This window comes from Schistocerca piceifrons, chromosome X (genome assembly GCF_021461385.2).
Source record: "Schistocerca piceifrons isolate TAMUIC-IGC-003096 chromosome X, iqSchPice1.1, whole genome shotgun sequence".
Classification (NCBI taxonomy): domain Eukaryota; kingdom Metazoa; phylum Arthropoda; class Insecta; order Orthoptera; family Acrididae; genus Schistocerca; species Schistocerca piceifrons.
In genome coordinates, this window is record NC_060149.1 from 282,207,217 (window position 1) to 282,225,607 (window position 18,391).

Consider the following 18,391-nt stretch of genomic DNA (forward strand, 5'->3'; position numbering starts at 1 on the left):
TTATTTTGTCCGCCCCGACAGCTGAATGGTCAGCGTGACGGACTGCCGTCCTAAGTGGCCCGGGTTCGATTCCTGGCTGGGTCGGGGATTTTCTCCGCTCAGGGACTGAGTGTTGTCTTTTCTTCATCATCATTTCATCCCCATTCGGGGCGCAGGTCGCCGAATGTGGCGCCGAATGTAATGAGACATGCACCAAGGCGGCTGGATCCGCCCCGTAAAGGGCCTCCCGGCCAATGATGCCAAAGGCTCATTTCCATTTCATTTTGTTTTAAGTTTTAAATTGTTATTTCACGTTTTATATTCATGTTTCTCTCTTTTTCTGCTATATTTATCCCCGGTAGACTTGATCAGCAAGCAAGTATTACGGGAAGGCGGAAAGACGTCTGGGAGGAAAGACAACGCTGTTTTTGTGACGTACTATTGCGGATATTTAGAGAACCGGCATTTGAAGCCGACTGAAGATCGATTCTACTGCCGCTAACGTACATTTTTCATAAGGATCACAAAGATAAGATACGAGAAATTAGGGCTTGTATGGAGGCTTATAGACGGTCGTTTATCCCTCGCTCTATTTGCAAGTGGAACAGCAAAGGAAATGACTTGTAGTGGTACAAGATACCCTTCGCCATGCACCATATGGTGACTTGCGGAGTATGAACGTAGATGTAGATGTTATCTATTTTACTGAAAATGTAAATCTTTCGTCTTGTATTATTTGTCGTTTGTACTTTAGCAATAATTACTGCTACATCAAGCCAGGTGGTCTAGTTGTGAAGCGTGCACCTGGAAACCAAAAACTATGGAATCTTATACCCTATAGACCCATGGAATATTTCAGCGTGCCTTTAACCTGGGCGTCACATTTCATTTATGTGAAGTTAGCAAGGTACGACACGTGGTTCGGATTACACGTTAAACTGTAGGTCCCTTTCCCCCCAGTAAGATTACTTGGGTGAGTTAGTGATACACAGTTGGCCGAAGTGGCACCAAATTGAAAGATTTGCACCAGGATGTTAAGGCCACACGGAATTATTATTTTTATCACTGTTGTTGCTACGGTACCCTCATGGTCACTGATACAAATTTCAATGCAGACATGTCAAATAGGTCAGGTCTATTTGGTGACGTTATATCCATATAAGCACACCAGACAAAAAGAAGCCACTTTCAGGAGAGATGACGGTAATACCTTCCCTCACCGCGTCGACAACAACATTGTTTCAACCTGCGTATGAACAGCACACGTTTAGCCATTATGTTACCTGTGTCAGTTAGCATAGCTGTTGCATATATTGCTATAAAGCGAAACACAGCCCTACAATAGTGACGTTGATTCTGTCTGTGCATTACCTGCAAGAAGTTAGGACGAATCTTTCAGCACAATTCTTTAGCATAATGATATCAGATCTTACTCTAGAATAATTGTTTTATGGTGGCTTTTTTATCTAAGTTCAATTGCCAGATTTACGCAGTAAAATCACATCAGAGAGTGAAAAAATCAAAGCGCCGCAAAAGAGTACTTCGCGTACACCTACAATCATTAAAAAATTATATTTATTAAACACAATTACTTTATAACTAATAACGATCAGTAAGTAAATGTATTCGTGTAAGGACGTAAGATAATAGGAAGATCAATTTATAATAGACCAGATGGGAAATAAACAAACGTGGCGTAATGTAGCCTATAGGGGAATGCGATGCAGAACGGAACAGTAGGGCACAACGACGTTGTGCTGTTTTCTAGACTGGAGAATGCTACAACTTATTTTAGTGACATGCAACCATGTCTCTAAAAGAAAGGAAGGCGCAACAGAAATTTTGACTTGGTTGGGAGCGATACTTGTACGTAAACGGTTGTCGTTCAGGTTTCCAGCTTTGTTTTTAAATGTTTTGGTGAATTTATGCAAGATAAGCAGTTCATTCTTAATTCTACGCCCTTAAATGACATATAGTCTTTAAGTTCATGCCATTCGCTATGCATCAATTACCTAATACGTTAAAATACGTCAGTTATTATGCTCCGTAAAAGTTGTTAAGCTGAAACTTGCTCTTGGCGCGGAACGGGACCGGGCAGAATGAGATAGTGTCCCGTTCTGCCCCTTCAATATTTAATGCAAATAGATTTTTTTTATCCCTCCCTTGCTTTTCCAGATGTTGTGAACTTACATTAGAAAGCCTAACAGACAGCAGTTGGGTGTTAAATCAATGTAAACTGCAGTTTCAGCCGTTTTATCTTCTGAAATGGGAGTATTTAAAGCATCTACGATGTATAATGTACGCAAATCATAGTTGGAAAGATACATTCATAAGGTTAAAAATAATTCAATTACAGAGTTGACAAATCAGATGGGAAATTCAAGAATGTGTTGACTGAGTACAAAAAGACGAGCCGGTAGTATATCTGAAGTCATTGAAGAGCAGACGTTTTAGTCCAACGATGAAATCACATTGTCAGATCACTAACCTATCAGCTAGAATAAGGAAATGACATACCATACAGATATGACAAAGAAACTTGTTTGCCAGGGCAGACCTGGGCTACAATATTTATTAATAGGCATCGTTTCTTGTCTGTTCGTGAAGCAGAAAATACGTCTGGTGCATGAGCGATAAGATTCAACAAAGTAGAAGTAACAGTTATAAACATTAAAAATGATTGTACCTTTTTCAAAATAACAATAGTAAATACTTTCTTGTAGTTAATGACTTTTTTGAAGAACTTCTATTCTTTGGTCAAAACTGTTCATTAAACAACTTTATATCTTGTTTTAAGATGATAGTCCCAATAATTTTAACGTGTATCCAACAGTTTCACTAAAAATTGTCTTATCCACTTTTGCCTCGTGGGTGGGGCTGAATTGTAAATATGCGAGAATTTCTTTGGAAAAGTTTATGAAATGTATTTCATACAGAAAGTGATTCTCAAGCAATATGTGTTAGGTTATATCACGAGGTGACTTTATCTACCTTTAAGAAGTGTTTTCTTGTGAACCTTTATTTTACAAAATTTGTTAAACGTGAAGTATCCTGTTCTACATGGAGTTCCCCTATCTGTATATATTTCTGTCTATGCGGTCGTCATGGTACCGTAAGTGTATGGAATGGAGTAATGAGTCAAATTCCTTTATGTTAATAAGTGTGCACCTTTGACTGCAATGAAATATGACTTAATCAATCACACCAACTGACTGTAGATAGAAAATAATGATATCACTCTTGTGCGTATAAAAGTATAAAATTTGAGTGATTGCTTCAAAATTAATTACCTATAAAAGATGTCGGGGCCATATTTATTTATAAATCATGGACTGTTTCATATTTCACTGTACTGTAGGATAATTCAAATTGCAGAATAAAAGCCACACTACATATTTATTATGAACTGTAGAAAAATTATTGTGAAATTTTTACGGTATTCAGTTTGAAGAAGATGGAGCAACGGTAGCAAAGTATAGGTACGTTTGGTAACGCACTGGGGATGGCATGGGTTAGTTTATAGTGTGTCAGCGTGCGGAGCATGTCCTGTGTGTAGGGCGTTCGTAGTTTTAGTGAATGTGTACATCAGTCTGCAAGAATGCATCCATCACACATGAGACGTAACATACGAAGTGGATCTTGGGTTTTAGTGTCTGCTTCACCTTGATTGAAACTGAAAGATCACACGTGAGCCAGGACTTCGCCTTGCGTGTAGTGTGAATAAAGGGGTACTTTGAAACTACTCGCTCCTACGCCTGTGCATTATTTAGTAAATGAATTTCATTATTTTCCTAAACCTAATTCCGTTTGGATTACTTTCTGTGAATGAGTGTGATTTATTGTGGAATTATATAGACATCGCTTACGTAAGTTAACGCACTATCAGCCAGACAAACTCCTGTGTAATTAGCATGCATAACCAACTATCACTCAAGTGAGATATCTGAACAATAGTTTAACAGTTCGAGAGCTCACGCCAAGTTGTTTCTCCAGTCTGCAGAAACTAAAGTAATCTTTTGGCTTATGTCCGATACTGGTGATCGTAATTTCACAACTAATCGTCTATGTAACTGATACTGTAGCGTAAAATCTTACGTAGCCTAAGAAAATATGTTATTAAAGGTAACAGAACAAGCCTGGGAAGAAATTTCTCAAAAAATTACTATAAGAATACCAAGTTGATACGAAATTGTTGTCATATCTACGAATGATTACGCAAGTAACCCAGTGATCATTCGTTGAAGAAGAGCAAGATAAAAACCTATGCCATAGATTACGATGATGTTGATAACGCTATATACTTGGAGGTAGAGGCACTGCTACAGGGCGGATGGAAATAAAAGACAATATCAGACCAACAGAAAACTGAAGTTCAAGAAGGAAAGATCTTTTGTGTTTCTGAATCTTTTGCTAAGATGTTTATTGTTATGAATGCTTTTAAGTACAGAAATTTCAATAGCTATTATTAAGACGGGATTTAAATGTCCTCTACGTTATAATCTTGAAATATCAATAATCTTGTTTTCAGTGGAACTCACAAAGAAGTTTATCTTCCTTAAATTGCAGAGAGCTGATCTGGCAATATGTGACCTGACGATAACTTACGAGCGAGAATCAGTTGTGGACTTCACAATGCCTTTCATGAATCTAGGTAAGTAGCACTTCTCGATATTAATATTATAAATGCAAAAGTAATTCTGTCTGATATGTTTTCATGACCAAACCGCTGAATTAATTTTGGTGAAATTTTGTATAGAAACAGCTTGAACCCTGAGAAAGAACACAGAAAGTAAAGGGAAAAAATTAAAATAAAAAATAAAATAAAAGAAGACGATCCCAAAGGGAATCAAGTGGGGAAAGGAACATCATTTTTTATATCAGTGAACATACATAATGTAAAAAATTATTGTATAATAAATTTGTTGTATACTGTATAGTTATTCAATAATGTGAATCATAGATGCGCGCTCCTGCCCATGCTCTTCCACACACACCGACTGGCAATGACGTTACACCGAACTACAAATTACTTTTTTTTTCGGCAGTTTAAGATTCTGTAATAATTTTAGAAAGTTAGTTAGTGAGCCACTTAATGTTCCATAGATCGATTCTTTTATCGAAATGATGTGGAATGAGTCAGTTTACACCATATGTATACATGAGTAGTGTTAACATAAACATATTACATTTTTAGTCCTACTCATACTACTGCGCTCAAACTTTTCTTTTTTTTTTTTTTTTTTGCTTTGTTACCTGTCAGACATTTTATACATTGTGACAGAGCAGTTAAAACGCCTGTCTCTTCGAAGAGGTACCTACATGATGACCATGGGTGAACGCCACATGGCATCCTTACTCCTCGCTTTTGTCAGTAAGTGCCTTCTTTCTAACCGATGAGCTATCCCAGAAAATTATTCCATAATACATTATTGAGTGGAAATACGTGAAATATATCAGGAGGTTAATTCCTTTGTTACCAAGGTTAGCAGTGATTGAGAAGCTCAGTATCATGTTTCTTCCAGGCCAAGTTTTCATCAATATTTAGATCCAACAATCTGGAGAATTCTATCCTAGGTACTGACTCCTGCTCATGTACTAAGTCAATTGTTGATATGACTCTGATGGTTGTTTTGAATATTTAGGTAGCCTCCATTATCTGAGAACCACTGAAAAATTCGTTGAAAAACATCCTTATCAATCTCTTCTGTTGCTTTCTCTCCAATGGAATCTGTTATGACACCAATATTGTCTGCAAAAAGTACCAATTCTTGAACGTTAAGTGGAAGGTCATTCACAGATGTAAAGAATGGGAGCGGCATCAAATTTGAACCCTGTGGGATTCCCTTTGTGATTTCCCTCCAGTCACTAAAGTTTTCTACCCTTCCAACATTGTTTGTATTATCCAGCACAACTTTCTGCGTTTTGTTTGGTGAATATAATTCAAAAGAGCTGTGTGTAAAACCAATTCCATAAAACTTAATTTTTTCTAGTAGAGTACCATGACCTTCAAAAACAAATGCCTCGGATGGATAACAAAAAAATACCAACTGGGGATATTTTATTGTTAAAGGCCTGTACTGTTTCATGAGTGAATGTATAAATAGCATTCTCGGTCGAGTAACCTTCCTGGAATCCAAACATGCCCGACAGAACGGACACCATTTGAATACATACATTTCTATAAGAGTGTTGCGGTTCCTTGACATTCGTTTCAGTGCGGATGCGTCAATGGCGTCCAAATTTGCAAGTAGTCGGTAATGGATGAGGGACGCTGCATTGCAGCTTGCGATAAGTTGGAATCTGAGTTGGTCAGGGACCGGTACCGAACAGTTAGACTGGTTAAGGCAACCGCTGAAGAGCAGCGGTAAATTCAGGCTCGAGTCCAGGTCTGGCACAAATGTTAAACTTTTGCTGTTGCATTACTAAAATCCCCTGTGCTTCTGGAAATCACGAATTCCACCCTATCCCTTCCGTTCCTTTCCACATTCTCTATTTCGTATAAATTACTTGTTAAGTTGGAACAAATTTTCAAAATGATGTTCGAAATTCCATTAACAACACATCAACTTATGCTTTTTTACAATTTTTAGAATTCAGTGAAGAATATTGGTGTAGCTTCTAGTTGCTTAAAATTTTGTGGGGACATTTTTAATAAGTTTTTATGCTTCTTCAACTAAACCACTTAATTCCACTTCTGCTGCTACATTTAGAAAGTGACTGACGAACGTACTTACGTCTTGAGAATTATCAGTATTTACAGACGAATGGAAAAACTGATATAAGCCGACCTCGGGGAAGAACAGTTTGGATTTCGTAGAAATGTTGGAACACGTGAGGTAATACTGACTCTACGACTTATCTTAGAGAATAGATTAAGGAAAGGCAAACCTACGTTTCCTACATTTGTAGACTTAGAGAAAGCTTTTGACGATGTTGACTGGAACACTCTCTTTCAAATTCTGAAGGTGGCAGGAGTAAAATACAGGGAGTGAAAGGCTATTTACAATTTGTACAGAAACCAGATGGCAGTTATAAGAGTCGAGGGGCATGAAAGGGAAGCAGTGGTTGGGAAGGGAGTGAGGCAGGGTTGTAGCCTATCCCCGATGTTACTGAATCTGTATATTGAACAAGCAGTAAAGGAAACAAAAGAAAAATTCGGAGTAGGAATTAAAATCCATGGAGAAGAAATAAAAACTTTGAGGTTCGCCGATGACATTGTAATTCTGTCAGAGACAGCAAAGGACCTGGAAGAACACTTGAAAGGAATGGACCGTGCCTTGAAAGGAGGATATAAGATGAACATCAACAAAAGCAAAACGAGGTTATGGGAATGTAGTTGAATTAAATCGGGTGATGCTGCGGGAATTAGATTACGAAATGAGACGCTTAAAGTAGTAAATGAGTTTTGCTGTTTGCGGATCGAAATAGCAGATGATGGTCTAAGTAGAGAGGATATAAAATGTAGATTGGCAATGGCAAGGAAAGCGTTTCTGAAGAAGAGAAATTTGTTTACATTGATTATTGAATAGAATTGGGGAGAAGATAAATTTGTGGCACAACTTGACAAGAAGAAGGGATCGGTTGGTAGGACATATTCTGAGGCATCAAGGGATCGCCAATTTAGAATTGGAGGACAGCGCGGAGGGTAAAAATCGTAGAGGATACCAACAGATGAATACACTAAACAGATTCAGAAGGATATGGGTTACAGTAGGTACTGGGAGATGAAGAAGCTTGCACAGGATAGAATAGCATGGAGAGCTGCATCAAATCAGTCTCTGGACTGAAGACCACAACAACAATAATCGTCATTTCGTACAACTGTTATTGTATCTTGCGAAATGACTGGCTGTGCTGTCTCTTGTTTTACAATATCACACAAAGCTTTAATCTTATTACCTGGATTATTTATTTTTGTTAGGACGTACATACTTCTGGACATTTTAATGAGTTTCCTTAAAATACTACAATCTTTTTTGTAGAATGCAAGTAATGTTCAGCTCTTGACTTAGTCTGACCTCTGTATAAATTCCCTTCTTCGCAGTGCTTGAGAATTTAATCCCCTTAGTTATCCACGGTTTTCATGTTTCTGATGTATCAGCTGGATAACTCTTTAGGGAAGGTAATTTCAATTATTGACACAAATCTGCTGTGGAATAAATTGAATCTGACATTAGCTTCTCTGTCTATTTGTACACCTCATCCCATACCACCTATTTTAATGTACTGTTAAAACGTCATATTCTGTTATCATTAAGAAGTCTCACTGGTTTGTATGAACCTGCCTCGGGGCTGCCAGTATCATGTTGTTTATTTCCTTTAACTGTGCATGATGACCGGATAGTCCATTAACAATTCAGTTCACATTAACTGTTTCAGCTTGAGCACTGCCCATAAAATTTTTATCAATCAGTCTTCTACTATTTTAGTGCACACGAGTTGCAAAAATCTACTACCGAAATTAGATTGAAACAACCAGGTAATCATTCTGTTTCCTTTTTCCTGTCCGTGTCTTTTAAGAAATCTACATTGAAAGATCCACAAACTACTAATTGTTTCTTTTTGTCTGACAGGTAGCTCGATGATGCATATAGATTTTTTGTAATTGGCTGGAAGATCCTTAGAGGGGATAGGTAGACTGTTTTATTTCTCATTTTCGCAAAGAAATTTTCAGTCTCCAGTGAGCCCCTGTCATTGTTCTACCTAGTCTTTGCAACCTTTATTCGATTCTTTAAAACACTGGAAAAATCTATGACAGGCCGCTGCTGCACACTTGAGTTTCAAAATAAGATTTTAGCTTACCTTCAGTTTCTGTATAGGGAAGTATCGCCGTATTTACTTCAGGACATATCTTTTGAATTAATTTGAAAATGTCCTCACCGGCATTTGTAAGAAGAAATAACTTCTGTTCAACATCACCTGATAATTTATAAATGATGGAATTTTGCTTCAGTCTAACATCACCTGATAATTTATAAATGATGGAATGTTGCCTCAGTCTTGAAATATAGTTTGGTCATGATTTTATCTCCCTATCGAAAGCCGGAAATTGCGGTATTTTCTTGGTCATGTTCGTTCTCTGCTTCTAGCTTTGATAGTCTTGTCACCGAAAGTTCTCGCTTTGTAGAGAGTTGTTGCAGCAGCACCAGAATGGGTTTTAATATGTCTGGTTGAACTATTTTCAAAAAAATTCTGAACAGTATATATTCTGAGATACCTTCCTGAAAATGAAATGAGGTTAGCAGCCAAAACATAGTACTGAGAATGCCTCATTATTAATTATTGGTTGTCTACAGTGTCAGAAAAACTTCACTCTCACTTCTATTTTTTGTTACACATTCTTACTCTTTTGTCATAATCGTCAGGCTTTTGTCTTGTATTCACCAGGTACTCTAGGCACCACACATAATAATGTTGCAGGTAGAGTACTATTTACCACCGAAAGTAGATTCTGTAATGTGGTGGCTTGCTTGCAAGCAGCAGCTGTACATCTCGTCACAAGGCCAAACAGGTTTTGGCGACAACTGGGCGAAAGTGGTAGCAACACGGATTAGCAAAATTTGCTATAATTTCTTAACAGAAACTTTATAATGCCTAAATGTAGCGTAAATAGAGTGCGTGGTAATAGTTTACTTTTCACTGGCACTGATCTTACTTTAAATCTGACCTAGTCCTGAATGCAGTGAACAATAACGACGATCGTTTCTGCAATGTCAATTTTGGCTCTTCTTGGCAACGACTGCAGACCCGATCTGGATGCTATTTTCAGATACTGTTCCTAATGTGCGAATATGTGTTGAGTGGTGCCGTGCGTCAGCTTAAACCTGCGTTTGGTATACAGATGTTTACTCGGGGACTATTTGAGTGACATAAGGAGCAACTAGAAAATAATCGTTACCTTGTGCACCCTCTATTGGAGACTAGTCTTAACTCAGTTACACCTGAGTTCTAAGCAGCTATGTATGGCAATGTTCTGGGAAACATAGTGTTTAGTAAGACAGAGCTTTGCATCCCACTGTAAATCTCTCCTCCCCCGCCCCCTCCCAGTCGGTGAATATTAATGATACCATTACACAGGACGTTAAGTTTACCTCTCTGGTTTGTATATTTCCTTTTATAGCAGCTGATATTAAAAAGAATACAGAAAAAAAGTTAGTTAACTGTAAGCAAAACTGTCACAAGGCAGAAAACGACGCCTAAATTCTGAGGAATATGATTTTGACGCTTCTGGCAAACATACAGAACGGTGAAGCGTTTTTGCCAGAGAGCATTGGCGGATTTAGAACCTAAGCTGCGGAGATGTACCCTTGCAGACTGACAAATCGGAGGTCGCTTTATATGTTATCTACACCCAGTTTCCTGCACTGAGATACGAAACTATGTTAACAAAGACTTAGTAACGATGTGATTACGAAGTAGATGTTCCTGCTGCATCATTTGACATTGTGATCACTATGACTTTTAATACTGAACTACTGTAGTATGGATTCACCGAAGAAGAAGTAGCATGTACACATACAGCCTTTGTCAAGTGAGACTTATGTTCTAATCCGCCGTATTTCAACTTCTTCATTGAAACTTCATAATCTCAATTCGATGACAAATAAGGGAAGAACATACGGCAACAGAGAAACTTATGTCATGGGATGTATGACTCTGTAAGTACTGCATGTGCTAATGTATATTGTTTTAAGCCAATGTTAAGCTTTGCGCCAAATAATAGCTCATTCATGATTCTTATGAATCTGCTGGTTATAATTGTCTGTTACTCGGGATTGTTTCTTAGACATCTTATGCTTGTGTGCTCTTCACATTGATTAACTTCCAAACATCGTTTGCACACAAGTACAGATTTTTACAGATGGGTGATCTTTATACGTGGTATAACATAAATCTCATTGTTTTGGTATAGTGTTTATTGTGTTTTAGCGATTCGAATTGGGTTACTTCCCTTGTGAGAATATAAACGCATGAGAAAAAGGAAGATTGGGTTTAAGGTTCCGTCGACATTGACGTCATTAGAGACGGAGCATAGGCTCAGATTGTGTCAAGGGTAGGGAAGTAAACGGCCGTGCACTTTCAAAGGAACCATCCCTGCATATTCCTGGAATGACTTAGGGAAATCATGGGAAACCTAAATTTTGATGGCTGGACGCGGGTTTGGACCGTCGTCCTCTAGAATACGAATCCATTGTGCTAAGCACTGTGCCACCTCGCTCGGTATAAACGCCCAAATTCTGGTCGAGGATCACAGCTCCTTTGTACAGACTCTGGGGTTTTTGAGTGATGAGTAAGGTTACAGGCCCAAACTGCATAGCCGTCAAGGTAGTGAGTTTTGCTTCAATGCGCTTATAATAGTGATGGCATTTTCCAGAAACGATTAGGTACCGCAAATTTTTATCGAATGTCTCAAAATTAACGCGCTTTGGTTAGCTTGGTCCAAAGCACCTGATTGATGGTTTACAATATGGGCAACTGATCAGTGAGAATTTCGCAACACGTCTCCACCAAAGAATGGATGAAGGAAATCTCGGTAGGAACATTAGGCTTGTGAGTTTCTCTTGTTCTATTTCAGCGTCGATGAAGATCTCACCCAGGTTTACTTATCCCGTCAAAAAGTATCGGCGTGCGATTTTCATTGAGTAAGTCCGTGATAAAAATTCCCAGCGATCTGCGTGCCACTGGATGTTGAAAGGAGAGTAAATATTAACTAGACAAATATCATAAAATTGTACGGCGATGTCATGCCTCGATGAGAGGATAGCTTGTGGGAAACAAGAAGTGCTCTGTGATTACGTAAACTTTCCCGGCGTATTAATTGGTTTCATTCTTGTCGAGTCTGCAGCCGGATTATAGAGTCTTCTTGACACAATATTTTAGCGACCCTTCTGACTGCCTTCTTCAGTTAATAACGCTCTTCGCAAACTTTGACTTGAACCTTCTGTTTCTTTCTTTTTTTTATCTTCCATTCCACCTTTGAAGGAGATGGTGGGCTGTAGAAGAGCATAGCCCTTTTCAGCCATTGGTTGTGCTTTGTTGTTTTTCGACACAATTTATTCAGGGCAATTGGGTGCTTATGTAATTCTGTAGGATTTTTAATTGCATGTAAATGGATGTTTGAGAGGAACATGTTGTTGTGTAAGTTTTCTTCATTCCAAATTCCAGCGTTCGCCTTACGGCTGAGAGAAATACCTCTTGGTCGAATAAACCCCTGCTGTGATTGGTTGCCTGATGGCTTATTTATCTTCATATTACCTCACTGATCTTGATAACGTGACACTGTGACCTTGGAATTTCGTTTATGTTGCGAATGTTTGTCTAATTCTGCAGAAAATGAAAATTTGAAAATCTAGTCGACAGAGAATATTGTCTCCTTCTGTGGGAATTGATTGAAGCACTTATGTGTAATCCTGTTGTGAACGGCGGCCGCTTTGGACATCACGGTGAACCAAACGCCGTGCGAGCAAACTTCTCGCTGCTGCTCCATAACGCAAAGTGAAGGAGCAGCGCCCCACTGTTCAAAGTTGGCGGAAACGATGAACGCTACGGAGTACGTACCTCTGTCTGTTCAGATAAAGACTGTTTTTTAATTGCAGATCAAACAGGAATCCACATTTTACTTAAAGGACAGGCCTTGACTCTATTTAGTAATTTTACAGCCAACAAATGTTATTGGACCAGAGAGTATCTCCTGTTGAGACACAGGGCTTGGTGTCTCGTCAAAACTGAACACCGTTTTATAAACTGGCATTCTGCTCCTCCTAGTGTATCTCCTACGGCGGTACGGCATGGCTGTGTGCTGCGTGCTGCTGCCTGCAGTCGACTGACGCAGAAACAGGAAGCGCGCTGAGCGCTCCATTCACCAGCGTCTTATCGCTACGTCACTTCCGCTGATAAAACTTGATTTTTGCCCGACGCGGCCCTAGTAATACTAGGGGCCGCGTCTCGCTGGCTGCCTCGGTAAACGGCTAAGTCCCGCTCAAGGCCACCCGCCTATAAGGCGGCGCACACAGCCACAAAATTTTAATGGATTCTCAGTAGTAACATGGAGGTACAACTGTGTGTGATGTTGAACATAACTGCCGTGCCAGCATCTTGTCTGATGTTGACAACTGAAAAGCATTCAGAAACTTTCGTAACACCGTGTAAACACATTCTTTGAATGGAAGCATTATCTTCAGCGGTTGCACGCAAATATTCGCGGAAAATTAGCCTATTGGCCCCGGAAGACACTGGAATTTGGTTGAGGGTGGCGATAACTTAAGTTCGCGTGACATAGTCGTCATATTATTTGTACTGGTCGTCTACCCACACAATGTCAGGATCAAAAGGCAGCGGAGCGGTCTACATCTACATCTACATCTACATTGATACTCCGCAAGCCACCCAACGGTGTGTGGCGGAGGGCACTTTACGTGCCACTGTCATTACCTCCCTTTCCTGTTCCAGTCGCGTATGGTTCGCGGGAAAAACGACTGTCTGAAAGCCTCCGTGCGCGCTCTAATCTCTCTAATTTTAGATTCGTGATCTCCTCGGGAGGTATAAGTAGGGGGAAGCAATATATTCGATACCTCATCCAGAAACGCACCCTTTCGAAACCTGGCGAGCAAGCTACACCGCGATGCAGAGCGCCTCTCTTGCAGAGTCTGCCACTTGAGTTTATTAAACATCTCCGTAACGCTATCACGGTTACCAAATAACCCTGTGACGAAACGCGCCGCTCTTCTTTGGATCTTCTCTATCTCCCCCGTCAGACCGATCTGGTACGGATCCCACACTGATGAGCAATACTCAAGTATAGGTCGAACGAGTGTTTTGTAAGCCACCTCCTTTGTTGATGGACTACATTTTCTAAGCACTCTCCCAATGAATCTCAACCTGGTACCCGCCTTACCAACAATTAATTTTATATGATCATTCCACTTCAAATCGTTCCGCACGCATACTCCCAGATATTTTACAGAAGTAACTGCTACCACTGTTTGTTCCGCTATCATATAATCATACAATAAAGGATCCTTCTTTCTATGTATTCGCAATACATTACATTTGTCTATGTTAAGGGTCAGTTGCCACTCCCTGCACCAAGTGCCTATCCGCTGCAGATCTTCCTGCATTTCGCTACAATTTTCTAATGCTGCAACTTCTCTGTATACTACAGCATCATCCGCGAAAAGCCGCATGGAACTTCCGACACTATCTACTAAGTCATTTATATATATTGTGAAAAGCAATGGTCCCATAACACTCCCCTGTGGCACGCCAGAGGTTACTTTAACGGCTGTAGACGTCTCTCCATTGATAACAACATGCTGTGTTCTGTTTGCTAAAAACTCTTCAATCCAGCCACACAGCTGGTCTGATATTCCGTAGGCTCTTACTTTGTTTATCAGGCGACAGTGCGGAACTGTATCGAACGCCTTCCGGAAGTCAAGAAAAATAGCATCTACCTGGGAGCCTGTATCTAATATTTTCTGGGTCTCATGAACAAATAAGGCGAGTTGGGTCTCACACGATCGCTGTTTCCGGAATCCATGTTGATTCCTACATAGTAGATTCTGGGTTTCCAGAAATGACATGATACGCGAGCAAAAAACATGTTCTAAAATTCTACAAGAGATCGACGTAAGAGATATAGGTCTATAGTTTTGCGCATCTGCTCGACGACCCTTCTTGAAGACTGAGACTATTTGCGCTCTTTTCCAATCATTTGGAACCCTCCGTTCCTCTAGAGACTTGCGGTACACGGCTGTTAGAAGGGGGGCAAGTTCTTTCGCGTACTCTGTGTAGAATCGAATTGGTATCCCGTCAGGTCCAGTGGACTTTCCTCTATTGAGTGATTCCAGTTGCTTTTCTATTCCTTGGACACTTATTTCGATGTCAGCCATTTTTTCGTTTGTGCGAGGATTTAGAGAAGGAACTGCAGTGCGGTCTTCCTCTGTGAAACAGCTTTGGAAAAAGGTGTTTAGTATTTCAGCTTTACGCGAGTCATCCTCTGTTTCAATGCCATCATCATCCTGTAGTGTCTGGATATGCTGTTTCGAGCCACTTACTGATTTAACGTAAGACCAGAACTTCCTAGGATTTTCTGTCAAGTCGGTACATAGAATTTTACTTTCGAATTCAATGAACGCTTCACGCATAGCCCTCCTTACACTAACTTTGACATCGTTTAGCTTCTGTTTGTCTGAGAGGTTTTGGCTGCGTTTAAACTTGGAGTGGAACTCTCTTTGCTTTCGCAGTAGTTTCCTAACTTTGTTGTTGTACCACGGTGGGTTTTTCCCGTCCCTCACAGTTTTACTCGGCACGTACCTGTCTAAAACGCATTTTACGATTGCCTTGAACTTTTTCCATAAACACTCAACATTGTCAGTGTCGGAACAGAAATTTTCGTTTTGATCTGTTAGGTAGTCTGAAATCTGCCTTCTATTACTCTTGCTAAACAGATAAACCTTCCTCCCTTTTTTTATATTCCTATTAACTTCCATATTCAGGGATGCTGCAACGGCCTTATGATCACTGATTCCCTGTTCTGTACATACAGAGTCGAAAAGTTCGGGTCTGTTTGTTATCAGTAGGTCCAAGATGTTATTTCCACGAGTCGGTTCTCTGTTTAATTGCTCGAGGTAATTTTCGGATAGTGCACTCAGTATAATGTCACTCGATGCTCTGTCCCTACCACCCGTCCTAAACATCTGAGTGTCCCAGTCTATATCTGGTAAATTGAAATCTCCACCTAAGACTATAACATGCTGAGAAAATTTATGTGAAATGTATTCCAAATTTTCTCTCAGTTGTTCTGCCACTAATGCTGCTGAGTCGGGAGGTCGGTAAAAGGAGCCAATTATTAACCTAGTTCGGTTGTTTAGTGTAACCTCCACCCATAATAATTCACAGGAACTATCCACTTCTACTTCACTACAGGATAAACTACTACTAACAGCGACGAACACTCCACCACCGGTTGCATGCAATCTATCCTTTCTAAACACCGTCTGTACCTTTGTAAAAATTTCGGCAGAATTTATCTCTGGCTTAAGCCAGCTTTCTCTACCTATAACGATTTCAGCTTCGGTGCTTTCTATCAGCGCTTGATGTTCCGGTACTTTACCAACGCAGCTTCGACAGTTGACAATTACAATACCGATTGCTGCTTGGTCCCCGCATGTCCTGACTTTGCCCCGCACCCGTTGAGGCTGTTGCCCTTTCTGTACTTGCCCAAGGCCATCTAACCTAAAAAACCGCCCAGCCCACGCCACACAACCCCTGCTACCCGTGTAGCCGCTTGTTGCGTGTAGTGGACTCCTGATCTATCCAGCGGAACCCGAAACCCCACCACCCTATGGCGCAAGTCGAGGAATCTGCAGCCCATACGGTCGCAGAACCGTCTCAGCCTCTGATTCAGACCCTCAACTCGGCTCTGTACCAAAGGTCCGCAGTCAGTCCTGTCGACGATGCTGCAGATGGTGAGCTCTGCTTTCATCCCGCTAGCGAGACTGGCAGTCTTCACCAAATCAGATAGCCGCCGGAAGCCAGAGAGGATTTCCTCCGATCCATAGCGACACACATCATTGGTGCCGACATGAGCGACCACCTGCAGATGGGTGCACCCTGTACCCTTCATGGCATCCGGAAGGACCCTTTCCACATCTGGAATGACTCCTCCCGGTATGCACACGGAGTGCACATTGGTTTTCTTCCCCTCTCTTGCTGCCATTTCCCTAAGGGGCCCCATTACGCGCCTGACGTTGGAGCTCCCAACTACCAGTAAGCCCACCCTCTGCAACTGCCCGGATCTTGCAGACTGAGGGGCAACCTCTGGAACAGGACAAGCAGCCGTGTCAGGCCGAAGATCAGTATCAGCCTGAGACAGAGCCTGAAACCGGTTCGTCAGACAAACTGGAGAGGCTTTCCGTTCAGCCCTCCGGAATGTCTTTCGCCCCCTGCCACACCTTGAAACGACCTCCCACTCTACCACAGGTGAGGGATCAGCCTCAATGTGGGCAGTATCCCGGGCAGCCACAGTCGTAGTCCGATCGGGGGATGCGTGGGACGAGCTGGCCGTTCCCGACAAACCCCCATCCGGACCCCCACAGTGATGCCCATTGGCAACAGCCTCAAGCTGTGTGACCGAAGCCAACACTGCCTGAAGCTGGGAGCGAAGGGATGCCAACTCAGCCTGCATCCGAACACAGCAGTTGCAGTCCCTATCCATGCTAAAAACTGTTTTGTAAAGAACGTCTGAACTAATTTACAGAGAGCGCAAACAAATCGACAAAATTTAAACGGTTATTAAAATACAAGATTGCCTAGTAAATGCAGTAATGCTGCTACTTGCGCACTGCTGACACTGCTCGGCGGCGGAAGGAGACTAAGCGAAATTACACTATTCAGGTACTAAAACGCGATGCTACACTCTCAAATACTATAATACGCCCGAAATTTATGAATTAAACAATGCAAGTACCAAAAACACGCAAAGAAATTAAGAATTAAACTATGTAACAAATGAGTGAGCTAGGAGTATACGACTTGCTGCTCAGCTGCTTATCCAACGGCGGCAGGGAGCACACTGACTGTGACCAACCGACACTGGCCGTTCAAAACAACGGTCCACGCGGCTCCCCCCGTCGGAGGTTCGAATCCTCCCGCGGGCATGGTTCAAATGGCTCTGAGCACTATGGGACTTAACATCTGAGGTCATCAGTCCCCTAGACTTAGAACTACTTAAACCTAACTAACTTAAGGACATCACATACATCCACGCCCGAGGCAGGATTCGAGCCTGCCACCGTAGCAGCAACGCGGTTCCGGACTAAAGCGCCTAGAACCACATGGCCACAGTGGCCGGCTTCGGGCATGGGTGTGTGTGTGTTGTCTATAGCGTAAGTTAGTTTAAGTTAGAATAAGTAGTGTATAAGCTTAGGGACCAGTGAGCTAAGCGCCGGCCGTAGTGGCCAAGCGGTTCTAGGCGCTTCAGTCTGGAACATCGCGACCGCTATGGTCACAGGTTCGAATCCTGCCTCGGGCATGGATGTGTGATGTCCTTAGGATAGTTAGGTTTAAGTAGTTCTAAGTTCTAGGGCACTGATGAACTTTGATGTTAAGTCCCATAGTGCTCAGAGAGATTTTTTGAGGACCTAAGCACAATTTTACAGTTCAAAAGGCAACGGGACCTTCATTGCGTCAGGTTTGGCATCCGCCTTTGAGGCGTATCAATCGGTGGCACAGTCATGGAATTCAGTGTCTGTTTTGCTGGTGCGTCCGTTCGACACTGTTTTGGTTACGAAGTCAGGCGTAGTAGTAGTAGTAGTAGTAGTAGTAGTAGCAGCAGCTTTATTCATCCGTAGATCACTTTTTACAAGGATATAGGACATGTCAAAGTATTTGCAAATTTAGATCAATTTAAAAT

At 41.2% G+C, this 18,391-nt stretch overlaps 1 protein-coding gene across 1 annotated transcript in view; it reads left to right on the top strand.

Moving 5' to 3' along the window:
* LOC124722311 (glutamate receptor ionotropic, kainate 2-like) overlaps window positions 1-18,391 on the top strand; it is a 593,330-nt gene that overhangs the window by 420,905 nt on the left and 154,034 nt on the right. Inside the window, exon 10 of the mRNA XM_047247491.1 lies at window positions 4,546-4,630. Coding sequence (XP_047103447.1) covers window positions 4,546-4,630 — 85 coding nt within the window. The remainder of the gene's footprint in view (window positions 1-4,545; window positions 4,631-18,391) is intronic.